The sequence below is a fragment of the Empidonax traillii genome, unplaced genomic scaffold (genome assembly GCF_003031625.1).
Source record: "Empidonax traillii isolate 1590-97213 ecotype Southwest subspecies unplaced genomic scaffold, ASM303162v1 scaffold73:size1297144, whole genome shotgun sequence".
NCBI lineage: Eukaryota > Metazoa > Chordata > Aves > Passeriformes > Tyrannidae > Empidonax > Empidonax traillii.
The window spans coordinates 781,182-799,591 of NW_020955266.1; the positions used below are offsets into that span (position 1 = coordinate 781,182).

Consider the following 18,410-nt stretch of genomic DNA (forward strand, 5'->3'; position numbering starts at 1 on the left):
TGTTGGAACATTATCTGATGGTTTTAATTTTATAACCATGACTGAATTTGCTTTACTCACATTGCTGCCTGCTTTGCTCTGCTCAACTCCTTCCCAAATAACGACCTAACTTGGAGTAATATTTATTTGAGAATTAGTTGCAACGGCTTTTGTGACAAGGAGCATCTTTGTACACCTGTACCAGAAGGGTTCATGCCACTTAAAATTGTTGGCTGTTCGAGCATTGTGTTTTTGGCAATGTAATATTTACCAAAAGGAGTTAACTGATTAATTGTTAAATACAATCCCTTCTTGACTAATTTTTCTTCAGAGTAAACAAACAAAACCAAACAATGCTTAGTGTTTGCTTTTCAGCACTCATTGTCATATTTTTGCATGTATTTGTATGCAAACAATTTATATGCAGATAATTTATATTTATATGCAGATACTAATTCTGCACAGGATTCTGCCTGGGATTTGTTTAATTTGTGAAAAGCCTTGCCACAGAGAGTGTATGTGTTTGTGATTTGACCTTTCACAATGCCAAATTGCGAGAACTTTGCCATCTCTTGTGGACACTTTTATCTTCTGCCTCTAGTATACTTAAAGCTGTGCTAGTTGATTACAGTTCTTTTTTTCTGCATTACGTTGTTCTGCCTGAACAAACACTTTGCTTTATCTCAGTTCGAGGCCTGGCTGATATTTTTCCTTTTCAGGGCTGGCTGTAGCATCCTATGAATGGCACTGCACACAATGGTTTTGTCTCTTGCTGGCAGGAAGAATGAATCCTTTTGTTCACTCATCACACTACTGACCTGGGGGCTGGGGGGTTTTTTTTGAGGGTCAACATACAAACCTGTGGAATTTCCAAATGTTGTTTGCCGTAGATAGGGAAGTGAAAAGAGTGAAGAGTTGGGATGAAGTAACTTGCCTTGCTGGAACAAGCTTTTGAGCGGTGAAAGAGTGTTGGACTGATCTTGGGTAAAACTGCCCAGCGTTTGGCTGGGCTGGTTTTAACGTCAGTAATTCCTTGACCCAGTTCTTTTCACTTAAACAAATCCATGTAATTCTTGTGATCTGCAGAAATAAAATACCCTGTGTTTTGAGAAGAGTTGGAGTTGAAGCTGATTATTTACAACTTTGGCCAATGCTTCAGTTGATGATTTAGCTGTTTGCCATTGTAGAAGTTACGTGGTACTGTATTTGGGGGGAAAAACATGGCAAAATTGTGTTTTTTTTAAGAGTGTCTGTGAAAACTAATTTAATCTGAAATAAGGAGACATTTTTGTCTTGGACTCTGGTTTGTATTCAATCTCTGTAAAACTTTTGTTTGCTATTGATTAGCTACACTGTAAATCAATAACTGCTATTTAAAGCCATGGAATTGACTGTTTGCAATCATGTGAAATGAGGAATTATTAGATACTGTGTGTGCTCCACTGTTTATTTATTAGAGCACAGTGTATGGATGTTTGAACCTATAATTTCACCACTTCCCTGCTGATTTTTCAGAGGGAAATAAATTGTGTGGCATCTGAAATGGCTGCTGACACCCTGTCTCCCTCTCAAACAGGAAGGAGCGTCCGATATCTCTGGGCATCTTCCCGTTACCTCCAGGAGATGCCCTTCTCACACCTGAGGCTCAGAGAGAAGCAGCAGAAACACCTGCATCAGAGCACTGGAAATTCCACGAGCTGAGCCAGCCACGGTCCCACACCAGCCTGAAGGTGAGCACAGCTTGGCTGCCCTCTTGCCGGGAGAAACTCTCACAGCACATCCTTGGCAGGATGAAAAAAAACAAAACCAAAACAAACTGAAAGGGAGGAGGGAACCCCTAAATCTTCTTTGTACAAGCCAGATGTGTTGCTTACTCGAATGGACTTTGAGGGAACTTTCTTACTGGAATAAACAGAATTTGGGTTGCATTTTCTGAATGAGTGGTTAATACACGTTAGGTCTGATCTTACTCCCAGCAGGGGGTCTTTTCTTTCTGACTGAGGACCCTTTCCAAAGGTTCCAACTTGGTTTTGCACACTAGGTGTGTAACTAGGTAGTGTAAACAGGATTAACACTGCTTTAGAAGCGAAGCTTTGGTTGCTCCATGGGCCGTGCTCTGCCTGCTGCCAGGTGTAAGGTGTAGGGAGGCCACGGAGTTGGGAATGACTGAACTTTCCTGGACTATCCTGTTATTATGAATTCCCTTACATGTAGCCTGGCTAGAATTCCTGCAATTGTTCTGTGTTCCAACAGTGAGAGGGTGGCACAGAACAAGCTGCAGGAATGGGGGAGTGGTGTTGGAGTGTGATGAGTCTGGCAGTCAGGACTCGGCTGCGCTCACAGCACAGCAGGAGGGGCATCTGCAGGGTGAAGAACTCCAGAATGTGTAAATCCTCCCTGTGTGCTTCTTGATGAGTTTTTTTGGAATACTATGGAAGTACTGTTATTTCTAGAAAGGCATGCAACTGGGGGAATTTCCTCCTAAGTGAATTTAATAACTACCTAGCAAGGGAATATTTAACTGATAAGAACTAAAAAAGCTATTCAGAAGTAATAGGAACCCCCCTTTTTTTTTTTTCCCCTCTAGAGGTCATGTGGACATAATGGGAAGTGTAAATAATGGTTAATTGTAAACATATCAAAGTAACAACATGAGTTTGATTCTAAAAATTTGTCACTTAAAAATAATCCTAGCCATGAGTTTGGGTCTTGAATTTGTGCTATTCCCTTCATGCATGAACATTTCATTAATGGTCATATATTCCTCTATAAATATCACCAAGAATGGGTGTCAGGGAGAAACCCAGGAGAAAAAAACCTGAGTGTTCTGTAGCTTGTACAGCAGTGACATTGCTGGGTATCACTGTAAGATGACACACAATTATCTACCAGTCATTTTCTTCTGCTCTTTTCTGCACAACATTGCAGGCGAGTTACTCCTTCAGGTTTAATTATTGAATTTTTAAGCTATTTTTTCCTTTTTTTTTTTTTTCTAAGGAAAAGTCTTTTAGAAACATGGCCAAAAAAAGTCAAATATACTAAGTCAACACAGCACTGACTTTCCAATGTTTAGGCTTTGAGATATTTTGATTAATTCAGTGCCACTTAATGGTATTGCTTTTCATTTTCTTCTAGATTAAACGTTCATGATAGTTTAATCCCTGCAGTTTCCAAGAGTAATCTGAAAAAATACCGTAGATAAATAAAGTCAGAAATATCAAATAGATGAGATTATTTGAAATTCCCTTAAGGAAAGGACCATTCTCTTCATTGTTTTTATTCACTGTTTTTTCTTGTGCTATCAAGCTGTTTTTCTTGAGCTTTGTGTGTGAATGTCAGTGATCAGTCTGTGCTGCATCAGTCAGTGGATGCTTTTGGAATACAAAGATGTAGAAATGTTTGAACAGAGCCAAGAGCTCTGTTGAGGTTTTATTCCTGGTTTGTGTGAACTGTGGATCCCCTCGGTAAGGGGCACCACTTCCTCCCTTCTGTATCTGCTCGCTGAACTATGAATCATTACCCAGTGGCTGAACTTCACCAATTCAAAAGGCAATTGGGTAACTTGCGTAGCTTTCTTCCCCTTTTCTTTTATTCCTCTGGAGGCATCTGTTAGTTGACTGTATTTCTGAATACTTTTGTCGGAATATCAAATATTAATAGTTGGTTATCCTGCAGTTTACTAACAAAGGAGGAGAACTGTCGGTAATTGATAGGCAGGTGTTGAAAGTGCTGAATTGTGTTTCTAGGGCTGGTAAATTCCATGTGGGAGTGTAGCTATAGGATGCAAGCTTTACATATACAGAAATGGGTGTTTTCCTCCCAAATTAAAATCTTATCTTTCGAGGAAGCACTGAAAGTAAAAATTTAGAAGTTACAATTCCTAGTAATCTTACGCTAAGTGCAAATGAGGGAATGTGTATCTATATACAGATCTCTTTTGTGTTTTTTTTTTTAAATAACCTTAAAATTTGGTTTCACTTCCTTCTCAGAGAGGGATACTAGCAGCATGCGGATTTGTGCTTTACAAAATCTGGTTGCTTCATTCTTGACAAGTTTGGGTATCCTGCAATAACACTTTAAATGTCACAGACTTCCAGGGCTTTGCTTTCACCTCTGATTCCCTCTGATTTTAGAAAACCCTAAAATATCTTCTTATCAAAACTTACCGTCCTGCCTTCATTTTGCACACACCAGCTTCAGGTTTCATCTTTATTTTCCCCAGCAAGACTCCTTTAACATTGTGAGCTAGAAAATATTGGCTTAAACAGACCAATTTGTTTTTATGTCTGCAGTGAGCTGTTCACTGTCATGTGCTGTTTAAGTCACCCTCAAATCATCTGGATGCTGGTGTGGGTCTGGCCATGAATGAGGGGTAAAATGTGAATGAAGGAGATGAGAGAAGGTCTAGAAAAGGGGCTGTTGGTTTACTCAGGTAGTGGCCTCTAATTGTATCAAACAGGGTCTAGCTTGTCCTCCCACCCAGTGTCTATTGTAGCTCTGAGTAATGGTCATAATCCTGAGTCCAGCAGCTGGATTAATTCCTGAATAAATGCCACACCTGTGGGCCTTGATACAGTCTCACTCTAAAGGCAGTTGTTGCCAGGAATCAGCTTCTAAGAAGGAACTATTTACTGATGTTCCATAGTGGATCTGAAATCTAACTGGACAGGCAGTCACTGCGGTTCCATGTCTCATTCCCAGTGTCATTCAGGGCTTGCAGTTCAGACTTTAAAGCACGTAAAAACAGTGTCAGTGAAGTGCTTGCAGATATCCCTGGAAGTGTCCAAGGCCAGGTTGGACGGGGCTTGGAGCAACCTGGCCTAGTGGAAGGTGTCCCTGCCCATGGAACTGGGTGGTCTTCAAGGTCCCTGTGATTATGATTCTGTGAGATCTTTTGTATCAGTTAAATCCATGTTCTGCATCAGTGCTCTGATCTCTGCTTTTTAAGAGGATGTTTCGAGATCCCATGTGCATTTTGAACAATTAGTTTTATAACGGCTTTGGGAAGATTCAGCAGTTCATTGTGCAGCTATAGAAGGATTATTAGTGTGGGAATGTTGCTTATTGTCTGGAAAGCTTAACAAAAAGCACCCTGAAATTGTGACTATAATTATCACCTGAGATCAAACATTGCTATGAAAAATAAAGGTATTCTTTATGCAACTGTAGCTGCCTTAAGAGAAGTGAAACAGCTGTAGTCTAAAGATGACTGTACTGGCCTAAAGTATTATTTATGTTCCTGTTTCTTTTCATTTGCGTAATTTTCAGTAAAATACAGTAATTTTGGTTTCTGATCTTTGGTTTATATGCCCAACTCTTCCCATAACACCTTAATTTGTTCATTTTTTTAATGGTAACTGTACAATTTTAGGATGAGCTCTCTGATGTCAGCCAGGCAGGCTCCAAATGTACTACTCCAGCATCCACAGCTGCTTCAGATGTGCCTGTGCTGCCTGCTGAAACTCCTCAGAAGGAAAATGTTGAAGGGCTTGCAAAGGACACAGAGATGTCGAATGACAAGGTGGACATAAGCAAGAATATTGAAGTACAGGCAGCTCAAGAGACAAGAAATGTGTCCACTGGTGAGCTGCTTTAAATTCTTAGTGCATGGTTACTATATATTAATCATGGTTACTCATGATTAATAGTTATTAAATATCTCATTGTGCCACAAAGGAGAAACATTGGGGTTTTTTTACTCTGTATTTTAAGGAGCACAAAGTATTGATAAGAGAGAGGTCTGTTGTTTATCAGTGGCTTCAGTCCCTTTTTCCTTAGAATCAGAATTATTTATGACATTTCCTTGGAATGGCACTTAGCTAGACACAAAAAGTCGAGAGATGATAGACATCTTGGTTCCACTTGCAGAAATATGGGAAATAACTACTGTTGGATGCCTTATGTTAAATTCAGGAGAGACTTAGAAATTCCAGTGTCTGCAATAGAGTACAAAATCTGGAGGTTTTCTCATTTATTACCTTGATAAGTTTTTGATCAGAAGTCTACTAAGTTGGTGATTGATTGATTAATGTAGTTAATGTCGTGGTGTTGTTATGGAGATGTACCACTTGCTTTGCCTTAGGGGGAAATGAAAATGAAGAAAAATCTGAAGTTCAGGCAATCATTGAGTCAACTCCAGAGTTGGATATGGATAAAGATCTCAGTGGATATAAGGGTTCCAGGTAAGTTGTGTGTTGTGATTTGAGTAAGAAGACAAATTTTAGAGTGTACTGTGTTTCAGTTTGGAACTTGGAACTTGTTAAGAAATTATGCCAGACTAAGATCCTGCATTATGTAATGAATCTTCTACTTCTGTGACCTTATTTCCACAAATTCCTCAGGAGGTTTTAAGTGCAACAAAAGTTCTTTATTCTATTGTTAAACCTGATGAATGTTCAGCGTATTTCATGCTGTAGCAGACTTCAGGGTACTTAAATATTCTTTACCTATTTCCAAGCAAAGGGTCTGTACCAAAGGCCTTTTTTTCCTAGATGAAGATTTCAAAGTACTAGCAGTTTCCAAACTGGACCCTTCTGCCTTCACCTGTATCTTTAAAATCTGGATTTATGACTGGCTTTGCAAATATTACAGAATTCATTTATCAGAGTCTGGTGGTGGAATCCCAGTTTTGACAGAACTTGTGTCTAGTCTGCTCCCTTTCAGGTTTTTGCTTGTGAAGGGTAACATTTCTTTCTAAAGGTCTGTAGCACCATAAAAATAAACAGATGCTGATTTAGTAGCTGGGGATGCCTGATCTTTGAGGCAAGCCCTAAACAATTCAGGGGGTAGTCACAAATCCTCCAAATACATTTTGTGTCTGTGTTTTTCATTCTTGTGATGAAATAGAAAAAATTACCTTGTGCAGTGAATGTTAATGGTGTAAGAGCTTTGTGTGAAAGGAGCCACTTCTCTGGGCAGAGGAATATTTTGATCTTTGACTCTTGTGTTCTCTTGCATTCATGTTATATTAAATGACTTCCAGTTTGGCTGAGCTGTCTGTTCTTCAGGCATTTGGACTAAGTCCTGATGGGGCTGAATTTCTACAGGCCAAAACTTGATATGCTTTAATTTATTAAAATCCTGACCAGCTGAATATGAGCACCTATGCCAAGTTTTGGATTTTGATGCCAACGTAGTATTTGAAAATAGAATCTAGGACTTGTAAGGCAACTGAAAGCTGCTGAGAATTTTACTTCTGGGTTCTGGTAGGGGTAACAAATGAACTACTGGTAAAGATGCAGAGAAAACTCTCTCCGTTGTGGTTGTGGGAATGTTTTCTGTCTGCTTTTTCACGCCTTGTTTGCTTCCCTGAGCAGCACTCCCACCAAAGGCATCGAGAACAAAGCGTTTGACCGCAACACAGAGTCACTCTTTGAAGAGCTGTCATCTGCTGGTTCTGGCCTAATTGGAGATGTGGATGAAGGTGCAGATTTGCTGGGTAAGGAAGGTTATTTAAAGATGCCGTGTGCAGGAATTTTCCTTGTTAGTGGAGTGCTTAATTATTCTTGCTGGATTTATTGTTAGGCTTCATTTGCATTAAAATCGTTTGAGCAGCATCCTGAGGTAGTCGTTGGAATTCAAACGGGAGAAAGTGTTCTTTCTTTCAATATAAAGATGTCAGCTTTAATCTTTTGGGGCATTTCTTAACACTATTCCCTATTTCATTTCTCCCTACATGTTCTCTAACACAAGGATTTTATCTCAAGGATTTTTGCCTTGAACTAGTTTTAGGTAGTTTAATTCAGATTGTGCCTGATCTGTCATGGCCTGGCTTTATCACCTCTTTAGGGATTTTAATTTGAAAGAGAATTGCAGCAAAATGCAATGGTGGTAATTTGAGAGTCAAACCATTAATTGAAAGGGGAGGGGAAACCCACATTTCTCTTCACCATCCAAGCAGCTTTCTGTTACTTCTGTGCTGACTGAACAAAGTGTAAGTTTGGGGAACATGAGTTGATCAAGAGCAAAAAGGTCATGAGAAGAATGATCTTTCCACAAGCAACATAAGATATTTTTGACCATATCATTGTTCAGGCCTCATTTCGAAATAATGCAAGCTGGTACTGTGGAATGTATAAAATGCAGATGCTGCTCTTGGTTGTTTTAGAAATGGGTTGTGTAGAGACAATCAGCAGCTTGTTTGCTTCTGTCCTCTGACCCAGCAAAAATACAGATTGTTAGCACTGGTTAGAACTCCTGTGTTGCAATCTGCATTTCTGGTTGTTCAGTGTCTCACCAGAAACGTGTTTTACATCAGGCAGGTGACATTTCTGCCAAGTGTTACTCACTGGGAGTAATGGGCCTGTCTCCAGTCTGAGATGGCTTTTCTTTGTTGTCACTCTGCTGAGCAGTGAGGATCTCCACATCCTTACTGGAACACACTTCATCCAAAACTCTTGGATGTCACTCCATTGTCACAGGGACAACTAATCACACATTCTGCATGCAAAAATACAGATACTGGAGAAATAATAACATAGAGCAACTTCCATACCTTAGATGATGTGATAAATGGATTAAACCAATCAAATTACTGTCAGGCTGTCCTGATCACAGTGCTTTGTTTTCCGTGGGCCAAAAATAATAACTTTGTATTAACTTATCAAACATTTGTCACTGACTTTATCACCATTTTCTGTAAAACTACTACTGGAAACAACCAGCGTGTGCAAACTAAGCACAGGATTATACCAGAGTTTGTTATGCAGAATGTGCTGGTCTCAAATTTTTACTCTAGAATTGTCATTTCACTTTGGGGACAATCATAGTCCAAACAGTGGCTGAAAATCCACATCTGCATCCAGGATAGTTGGTGGTTTTCAAGCTTTTGGATCTGTTCTGAGTGAGCATTAAACTTCAGTTTGGAGTTGTGTCAAAGCAGTTAATTGGGATTCTCTAATCTGTTTTCTCTTGGGCTGCATACCCAGGGGAATATTCTGGTGTGTATGCTTCTTTTTTAAAAAAATCTTTGAAATCTGTTGCTTCTCCAGTCAGGTGTTCTTGGCTGCTGCTCTCATAAAATACATTTCTCTGCTTTTTTTTTTCCCCTTGCTTGGTAACTTTTTTTTTTTTTTTTTGGCCTTTGCACTCTGGCTTTCTAATTTTTGTTCTTGCATTATAAAGGATCCCGAAACCTGTTGGAAATGAGCCTACCTACTTTTATCTGTGAATACTGAAAATGTTTAAAAAGCAATAGCTATTTGAACAAAAGCTCACTATGGCTGCAGTGTAGGGGATTTCTCCAGATATTCATGAAGTTAACAATAGCTGATCTAAGTTGCTTCACTATTAAATGTCACTTTTAATCCAAAACCCAGAGAGGGAAATTTCAAGAGGCAACTTTGACTTGCATGTCTATTTATAGATACCTTTTTTTCTTTGTTATCCAAATATCTTTTAAGTCTTCTGTTACCAAAGTTTCTTAGATTGTGTTCATAAAGTATTTTAAAAGGCCCCCACCATTAAGATACCTTTCTCATTCATTATGTTAGTCTTGAATTAACATAATTTCTGCTGTTATCACTGTAGTAATTATTTTGCTGTGCAAGATGCAAAATAATTATTCTCTCCTGAAAGTTTCTCTCTAAAATCCTACAAATTATATTAGGTGTGCCAAAAATAGGATAAGAAATTAATATTCAGAAATTTAAGTAATGTTGAAGTAGCTACATAAAAAGATAGGTTCACTTTTTTTCCATAGTAGTATATTAATTGGAAATGTTTCCTGACTGGCTTAGCGTTTCTTCCAAGTACTGAGCTTCTAAATTATTTCACAGAAAATGAGAGACTTTATTACTGATTTTTATAAGAGGTCCTAACCAGTAGAAATGGTTGTGACAGACTTAATTTCTTCAACATCTGTCCTTCGTGTAAATCCTGCTTCTAATCACATCACATTCCACTTCAGACTTTTGGTGGTGGCTTTGTTTTAATTCGCTCTTACTTCATAAGTCTAAATCTTTTATTGCTCTTCGCTCATACTACACCTTACATGAAATGTTTCTTGTTCTTGTTTTTGCTCTACATGGAATGCATGGGCATTAAAGACCATAATTTCTTTGGTAAGGTATCATTTGCTCTGGGGAAATCTGCAGGGCTTTCACAATCTGAGCTTTTATTCAGCATGTCTTGTGTCTGTAACTGATATACTTGTGTATCCAACGTGGTATAAAAGACAGCTGAGCATTTTAAACTTACTGTTTTGTGGACTAATACTTCTGCAATATGTGCTATGTTTGTTTTTTTACTTACTAGTATTGTAACATCTCCAAAATATAGAGGGCAGGTGGAGGCAGCACTGGTCACTAGCCAGGGATGCCTTTAATTGAAGTCAAATTGGGAGTAGGTGGAGGGGAAAGCTAATTATAGAAGGTAGGTTGGACCTGAAACTTCAGATAGCTCACAGTTCTCCTGACAAGTTTGTCATACTTAAAATTGAGCTGGCTTTAGACAGTGGCAAAACATAAGTTTTGTGAAAACATCCATTTTATCTGCTAATTTCATGTGTTTGTTTCCTTTGGAAAGGAATGGGACGAGAGGTTGAAAACCTTATTTTGGAAAACACTCAGCTGTTGGAGACAAAGTAAGTGAGACTGTTTATGTAAAAACACTGATTTTGTTATTTCATTATATCTTCATACACAGTAAAAATTATAAAAATATGCTTTCAGTTCCAAGTGCAGTGCTGGTATAAGTGTCTTGAATTTGAAGGTGTATTTGGCTAAATGTATAGCTGAGTTGGTATTCCTCTAGAAATTAAGGACCTAAGAAGCAAAAGCTGCTTTTATCTTTGTAAGGCTACAAGAAATGCAGTGCTCTGTCCTAATGAGATCATCTCCCTGTCAGAAGAGCTGTAAGTGCAGAGGCAAATCCATTGGAGCACTGTTGAGGAGTTTATTCCAAACAAACTGATTTATCAATACTTTTTTCTAATACAGGGGTGTGAATGTGTTTAAACATTTACAATTTGACAGGGGGCAGGGTTTGATCTCTTAGAAAGCTGTATTTTTTTGCAGCAGCTTTTATGAAGTGTGTAGGTCTTCAGGAATAAAATCAGGCTTGAAGCTGAACCATGAGCCCATGATCATCCTTGTAATGGTGTATTTTCCATGTTTGTGTAGAAATGCACTGAATGTAGTGAAGAATGATTTGATAGCAAAGGTGGATGAATTGACCTGTGAGAAGGATGTACTACAAGGTGAATTGGAGGCTGTAAAACAAGCAAAACAAAAGCTTGAAGAGAAGAACAAGGAACTGGAAGAAGAGCTGAGAAAGTAAGTTTAATTCCATGGTTGTGAAAAAGAAAGGAGAGAACCCGACTGTGATATTTAATGCAGCTGTTTTTTATTTTGTATTTAGAGCTCGTGCAGAAGCAGAGGAAGCAAGACAGAAAGCTAAAGAGGATGATGATGTAGGTGTATGTGTGTGTGTGTGTGTTTTCTTGTGTGTGTAATTCACAGTGGAACGTTAAAAATCCACATGTTTAGTGAGTGCTACTAAGCTTTACTGCTTAATAAGTAGTGGTAAAGTTCCTCCATGAATAGAAAAGACAGAAGGTCTAAAGAGCACAAGTAAACTTTAACTGACAGTGATCAGTTTTCCTTCTTTCCTCTCTGCCCATTATTGTGTCACATTCAGATTATATCAGATACAAAGGATGGGAGGAGAGGAAGACAAAATTGAGTTAGTTTTACAAAGCCCCAGATGGTCTGGAATCTGGAATTGTGGGAAGGCAGAGGGTGACTCTGCAAGGCCCTGCTTGTGCTCCCTTGTTCCTCCCATGTTTGCTTTGCTGTGTGCCCAGAGCGATGTCCCCACGGCGCAGCGGAAGCGTTTCACCCGCGTGGAGATGGCCCGTGTCCTGATGGAGAGGAACCAGTACAAGGAGAGGCTGATGGAGCTCCAGGAAGCTGTGCGATGGACTGAGATGATCAGGTGAAAGGCTCTTGTAAAGTCTTGGGCTGAGCCCCTTGGATTTTACAACCTCCTCGTTTTTAGCTGCAGGGTGATCTGGTCAGGAGAGTTAATTGCCTTCTGCTTTGTCTCCCTCATGCCCGTGAATAACTTTGTTTTTTAAATTGTGGGCATATAACTTGTCAAAATGGGTTCCTGGTGAGAGCTCAGTGAAAACTTGTTACTTCTTATGATGCAAAGTAAGCATCCTTTGAAGAAATGTGTGTATTTTGGAGCAGTTACAAAAGCTGATAATTTTAAATACCCCTACCAAACCAGAGTCGAGTGGTGCTGCCTGCTGGCCACGTACAGCAATGGCACTTAATTGTTCCCATTGTCCTCCTATCTGTGAGCCTTTGTAAAAATGCATATTCCCATCAGCCATGGCTTGTTTTTCTATAGCTATTGTCTGCTGTAAAATCCCTCTCCTATCTCTGTTAATGCATCTATGACTTCAGGAACACTTACTTTATCCCTTACTTACTGATATGTTGAAGAATTAGAGGCTTTAAAACAAAAAGCAATGGTTAAAATATTAAAAAATGTGAGGCAGAAGAATTTAAAGGGTTTGCTGCTTTCTTTTAGCTGTTTTCATTGCAAAGTGTTACACAGGTTTGTCTCTTCTGTCTGGAAAGCACTCCTTAAACACAACTGGTGTTTGGGATGCAAAGAAATGTGGATGTAGTATATTATGTAGTCTCAGTTTATCTAGTGGGAATGTCAGTGTCGTGCTCTGGTCAGAAAAGAAGTGGCAACGTGAAGAAACCGGCTTTGTTACCTGTTATCCTTTTCTTTAAAAATAAGAGTTACACACTGTTCCTTTCCCTTTTTTAATTGGTGCTGACTCAGTAAACTTGGAATTTATTTCTTGTAGAGCATCAAGAGAAAATCCAGCCATGCAAGAGAAGAAGAGATCGAGCATTTGGCAGTTGTAAGTATCGAAACACAACTCTCTGGCAAAAATAAATAAAAGATCCTAACCAATTAACTGGCACATTTGTGAATGTTAGCTAATTATCCTTTAAGATGTCTTAACTGTTCTCCTCTTGTTACCCAGTGTGCCAGCTTGGTAAGACTGGTCTAGGAGACAAAATGTATCGTAAACTGCATCACATAGTGAATGGTTGTGCACTTTGTGAAATTAAATGCCAAAGTGTTTGATTTTTTGAATTCTTTTTTCTAGTTGAATATGCACCAGGACTCTTGTCCTGAACATTTTTCTGGACTCTTTTTTTATGATGAATAGTAGAAACCTGAATAGCATGTGTGGATTGCATTTATTTCAGCTTCCTTTTCCTCTGTGAAGTACAGCTCAGTGATTGTTACATTGTCCTTGCTAACTTCAACTTCTTTAAATCTAAACCATTGCTTTTCACAACAAGATATTTGTAAAGTAATCATTTTAATGTTGTGGTTTGCTGATAACTCTCTATCTTTTTGCCCAGAAAGCGGTGGGGTTTTTAAAGTGCTCTCTGCATGAACTAATGTGCTTCATAAACTTGCTTTCCAGGTGTGATGTTGACATCCTAATATCTGTTGGTTCCCTGTAGATGTTAATTCAAGATGAAACTCCCATTAAATTTGATGAACAAATGGGATAATAATTCTTTTAAGGATTTTTCTTACTGACATGAATTTCTGTGCTTTGAGGGTGTTGCTGAGCGTGTGGTGGCTGCTGCTATGTTGGGCTCCAGTTTCTTAGTTTAACTGTCTTGAGCAGGCTGGCATATGCACTGTTTTGCCTGCACAGTCAAATCTGGATATATCTGACAAATCTTGTCTCTTTTTTTTTTTCCCTTTCTTCTAGTTTTAGCAGGCTCTTCAGTTCCTCCAGCAATACAGCAAAGAAACCAGAACCTCCTGTCAACGTTAAATACAATGCTCCAACCTCACACATTACTCCGTCAGTCAAGAAAAGAAGCAGCACCTTATCTCAATTACCCAGTGACAAATCTAAAGCCTTTGAATTCCTCAGTGAAGAGTAAGACATTTTAGTTTTATAATACTAGATATGCTCTATCAAGTGTTTACTCTTTTAATCCTCTGAGATTTACCATGCTGCTAAGTGTAGTGTTCTCCTGAAGTGAGTGTTGATACATAAGAACTCAAGATAGAGCAGGCTGAAACGTGCAGCAGTGGGTGAGTACTCAGGATACCTGACAGTAATATTCTACTTGGTAAATATCACTGTCTTTTCTTAAAAGTGCATTTAGGCACAGGAGGCAGCACTAAGTACACTTCTATATGCAAGTTTTGTAGCTAAGCAATAACTGTACAGGTACTTCAGTGGAAAATAACATGAGTCAGCCTAACAAGTATCTGTAAATACTTTTTTCTCCTGTGCTTCTCTTTGACAATATATTCTTTTGATGTACAACTTCTAAAGCTTCTAGTAGAGGTACATAACCCAAGTTAATTTTCTGTAAGGATGCTGGCAACAGACTTTCTGGTTGTGCCTTTCAGCAGTCCCTTAGAAACAGCCCACAGGAAACCTGGGAGTGTTTCTGGTGACCCAATTCCACAGAGATCTTGGTTATTGAGTTTAACATCAACTCCCATTGCACAAAGAGTTCTAAAGAGGTTTTTCAATAATGTTTCTTCTCCAGAACTGAAGCCAGTTTAGCCTCACGCAGGGAGCAGAAGAGGGAGCAGTATCGCCAGGTGAAAGCTCATGTTCAGAAGGAGGATGGCAGGGTGCAAGCATTTGGCTGGAGTCTACCTCAGAAGTACAAACAGGTATCATGTTTTCATGTGTAATGGTGACAACTTCATGGTTTGGGACATTTGAATGGAACATGACTTCACAGCTTGTGTTTGAGTGATTCCAGTGTTTTTTTGTTGAACTTTTGTAGTAAAGAATCTTTCGAAGGGAACAAGGCAAAACTCCTAATCTTGTTTAATAAAGTCTGAGCAACTGAAAGACTGTAAAAAAACTTTTCCATTCTGTTTTGTTTTGCTTTTTTAACCTAGGTGGCAAATGGTGGACAGGGTGAAAATAAGATGAAGAATTTGCCTGTGCCTGTTTACCTGAGACCTTTAGATGAGAAGGATACCTCTATGAAGGTAGGATATTTCCACTGGTGATAGAGAGACTTGCACAACCTATACCTTGAATATTTTTATCTTAGACTCAGGTATGTTCTTTTTGAAATCAAGTAGTTCCTTTTTAAAGCATAGTGAAGAAGAATTTAAACTTCAGTAGAAACGTACATGACTTTATTGAATTCCTTAAAATGGCCTGCAGTTATACAATAATGTTGATATTACTTAGCATATTTAACAATGATTGTGTCTTTTTTTTTTTTTTAGTTTAGAATTCAAGTGAAATATTTATTTTCCTTCCCAGCTGTGGTGTGCTGTAGGGGTGAACCTGTCAGGAGGGAAAACACGGGATGGTGGGTCTGTGGTTGGTGCCAGTGTGTTCTACAACGATGTGACTGGTGTGGATGCAGATGGCAACAAGCAGCAAACAGGATCTCAGAGTAGCTTAGATAAACTAGACCAGGAGCTCAAGGTAAGGTTCCTGTAAAGACATTATTCATAAATTTATGTAGTTAAACATCTTTACCATGTAGCTGTAGAGTAATGAAGTATTTTGTAATCAAGCTTATTGGTAACAAATATATTTTTCTTGGTAATCATCAACCCAAGATAGTTGGGTTACTGAATCCACCTACAAAAATTCTGTGATTCTTCCCTGTGTGCCAGCTTATTGGCAAATCCGAGTAGTAGATGAATTTTACATCAAATTGATGCATTGCTTATGCTAGTGCTGCCTCCTGTAAAAAACATTTATGACAAAACTGTTCATGTTCTGACTGCCATGACTGGAATTCAGGTTAAGGGTATAAAAACAAAGACTTAATTTTTAAGTGCTTTGGGACATCACATTAATCTGGGTCTACACTGAGTATGGCAAGCTGGTATGTCAGTAGTGTTCTTATTTCTAACTGTAGAATTTGCAGTATAATTATTTTCTATATGTTTTATGCAAATATGAAATATGAGGGAGGTTTATATTTCAAATGCATAGAGAACAAGTAGCTCCATGTAATTTTACAGTGGCACTGAAGATATTTAACTTAGCACATGTTTATGTATTCTTCTGTAGTTGAAAATGTAAGAACATGAAAGATTGAAGGTAATGGTTTTATTGTCCCCCTTCTTGTTGTTCATTTCTGTTCTGCCTTTTTTCTCCTTCAGGATCAGCAGAAGGAACTGAAACATCAGGAAGAATTATCCAGTCTAGTTTGGATCTGTACTAGCACACATTCTGCCACAAAAGTTATCATTATTGATGCAAATCAACCAGGAAATATTCTGGACAGTTTCATTGTTTGCAATTCTCATGTGCTTTGTATTGCCAGCGTGCCAGGTAAAGACTTGGGGATGTTTATCTCCTGCTTTTTTTATGTCTTACTCAGATTTTTCTTATGCTGGGTGAAAACCCAAAGATTTGTTAATTGGTGTGATAAAAATGCTGCTGCAACACAGCAATAGGAAGTGTTTAGTTGTGCAGAAAACTATTGCATTTTTACTTTACTGTTCCACTCTTTAGTTGGCTCTTGGCCTAAACCAACTCAAAGGTAGAGAGGTGTCAGCAGCCAAGAGTAACTGTTTTGTCTGATGTATTACAAATTGAGCAATGGTTCCAGTGCTTCATGGAACTGTGAACATCACAAAAAGAACAATGTGGTTTGCTTTTTTGATCTCTTCAGCCCCTTGAAGATAAGTAGCAAGTCTTGGAGCTTCCTGCAGAGGGAATCCTTGTTGCATTGAGAATATTATGAGTCTTAAAAGTATGAGGGGGGTTGTACAAGAGAAAAACAGCTTTTCTTCCAGAACAAAGGATCTGTTGCAGCTGAATTCTTTTTAAATATGTAGACAGGTATCCCTGCATATATACATTGTTATTAAATCTAATTTTAATGGAAAATGTAATTAAAGTTGAAATAAGCTGTTTGGAAAACTGCAGATTGAAGTATATTGTATGACAGTTCAAATGTGCGGCATATGTAGGCATTGCCTTTGTTTTGTGAGCTTTGTGACAATATCTTTTATATTTGTTGATCATGTTAAAATAAGCTTGTAGACAGGTACCTGCATGTTTGATGTCAGGTGCTGGAGAGTTCATTCAGTTTGAAGTTTAGATAGAAAAGTGACTGGGCTTTATCCCTATGAAAAACACACGGGTTTAATCTCTTCCAGGGGCCAGGGAAACAGACTATCCTGCAGGAGAAGAAGGATCTCAGGAAGCAGATCCCAGTCAGGTGGACAAGTCCTCTCTGTGTGGCAGCATGACCAGCAACAGCTCTGCTGAGACTGACAGCCTGCTGGGGGGCATCACCGTGGTGGGCTGCACTGCTGAGGGGCTCACGGGGGCACCTGCAGCTCAGGATGCCAACGGGGGCTCCCCAGTGGCAGAGAAACAGTCAGGTATGAAAATATCACAGCCCTGCCAGGGGTGGCCAAACACCTTCAGGTGTAACTGGAAATTACTGGTGAAACTGGATAATATAATAGTGTGTCTCTGTGGCCTGTGAGTCTGACATACTTTTAGTGTGTAAATGTAGCTGAAAACTCCGTGGAGGTGATAACTAACATTTGCTTCTTGCAAATGTTTTTGAGAGAACTCTCATGTGCACGGTTTAAGGAGAGCTTTTAATTTATTCAGTACTTGAAACACAGATCTTGCCAACAAATGACTGGAGAGAAGGTGAATAAATGCCTTGAATTTTGTCAAGTCTTACTAGAGATTTCAGTGAAGCTGCTTGTTTCGTAGACATTCTTACTGTTTTCTGTCATATGTCTTCAGAGCTGTATGGTGATGTGACTGGCAATGGATATGGGGTGATTGGATTTGTTCACTGCTGTTCTAGTTAATCACTTAAAGGACAATCTGTGCCATCAGTCACATCACTTTTTTATGCAGTTTAACCTGGGAAAGTTTAGGCATTTCTGATGTGATTTTCTAGTTAGATGAAATATAAAATCTGGATTATGACAGTCTGGTCACTTCAGTTTTAAGTATGAAGTTCTGGCTGTTTTAAATAATTGAGAATTCTGTCACAGTTGTTGAACATTTTTTTTTTCCCCCAATTTGTTTTGTTTACGTAGATATTGCAACGGAAAATAACTTAGGAGATGAGAACATTCCAACAGCAGAGGAGGCAACAGAAGCAACAGAAGTCAATGCAGGGACAGGAGAAGACACAGCTGATATTGCACAAACTGGAGTCTACACAGAGCATGTCTTTACAGATCCTTTGGGAGTGCAGCATACAACAGAGGCATCTCCAGTGTACCAGCCTAAGTACATAGTCTCAATCCTCATACCTCTTAAAATGTATTTAAAATGAAAACTATGACGTTTTTGGGAACATAGCATGGAGACAAAATGGCTACCTTTTGTTTTTCTTGTTAAGTGTGTTGAGATTTGTATAAGTAGTGTCTTGGTACAAGACACTCTATGCCTTGTG

General features: G+C 38.8%; 1 protein-coding gene across 9 annotated transcripts in view; it reads left to right on the top strand.

The window, feature by feature from the left end:
• The window catches only part of SPAG9 (sperm associated antigen 9), a 60,931-nt gene that overhangs the window by 28,373 nt on the left and 14,148 nt on the right, over positions 1 to 18,410 (top strand). For 5 of the 9 annotated variants that reach the window (XM_027880604.1, XM_027880605.1, XM_027880608.1 and 2 more), the window contains 17 exons: positions 1,556 to 1,709; positions 5,351 to 5,561; positions 6,062 to 6,161; positions 7,296 to 7,417; positions 8,907 to 8,918; positions 10,504 to 10,561; positions 11,100 to 11,252; positions 11,338 to 11,389; positions 11,783 to 11,913; positions 12,806 to 12,862; positions 13,739 to 13,912; positions 14,538 to 14,667; positions 14,902 to 14,994; positions 15,278 to 15,445; positions 16,135 to 16,306; positions 17,140 to 17,367; positions 18,049 to 18,244. In XM_027880604.1, the coding sequence (XP_027736405.1) occupies positions 1,556 to 1,709; positions 5,351 to 5,561; positions 6,062 to 6,161; positions 7,296 to 7,417; positions 8,907 to 8,918; positions 10,504 to 10,561; positions 11,100 to 11,252; positions 11,338 to 11,389; positions 11,783 to 11,913; positions 12,806 to 12,862; positions 13,739 to 13,912; positions 14,538 to 14,667; positions 14,902 to 14,994; positions 15,278 to 15,445; positions 16,135 to 16,306; positions 17,140 to 17,367; positions 18,049 to 18,244 (2,211 nt within the window). The remainder of the gene's footprint in view (positions 1 to 1,555; positions 1,710 to 5,350; positions 5,562 to 6,061; positions 6,162 to 7,295; positions 7,418 to 8,906; positions 8,919 to 10,503; positions 10,562 to 11,099; positions 11,253 to 11,337; positions 11,390 to 11,782; positions 11,914 to 12,805; positions 12,863 to 13,738; positions 13,913 to 14,537; positions 14,668 to 14,901; positions 14,995 to 15,277; positions 15,446 to 16,134; positions 16,307 to 17,139; positions 17,368 to 18,048; positions 18,245 to 18,410) is intronic. The other 4 variants (XM_027880607.1, XM_027880609.1, XM_027880611.1 and 1 more) reach the window with 1 other exon arrangement.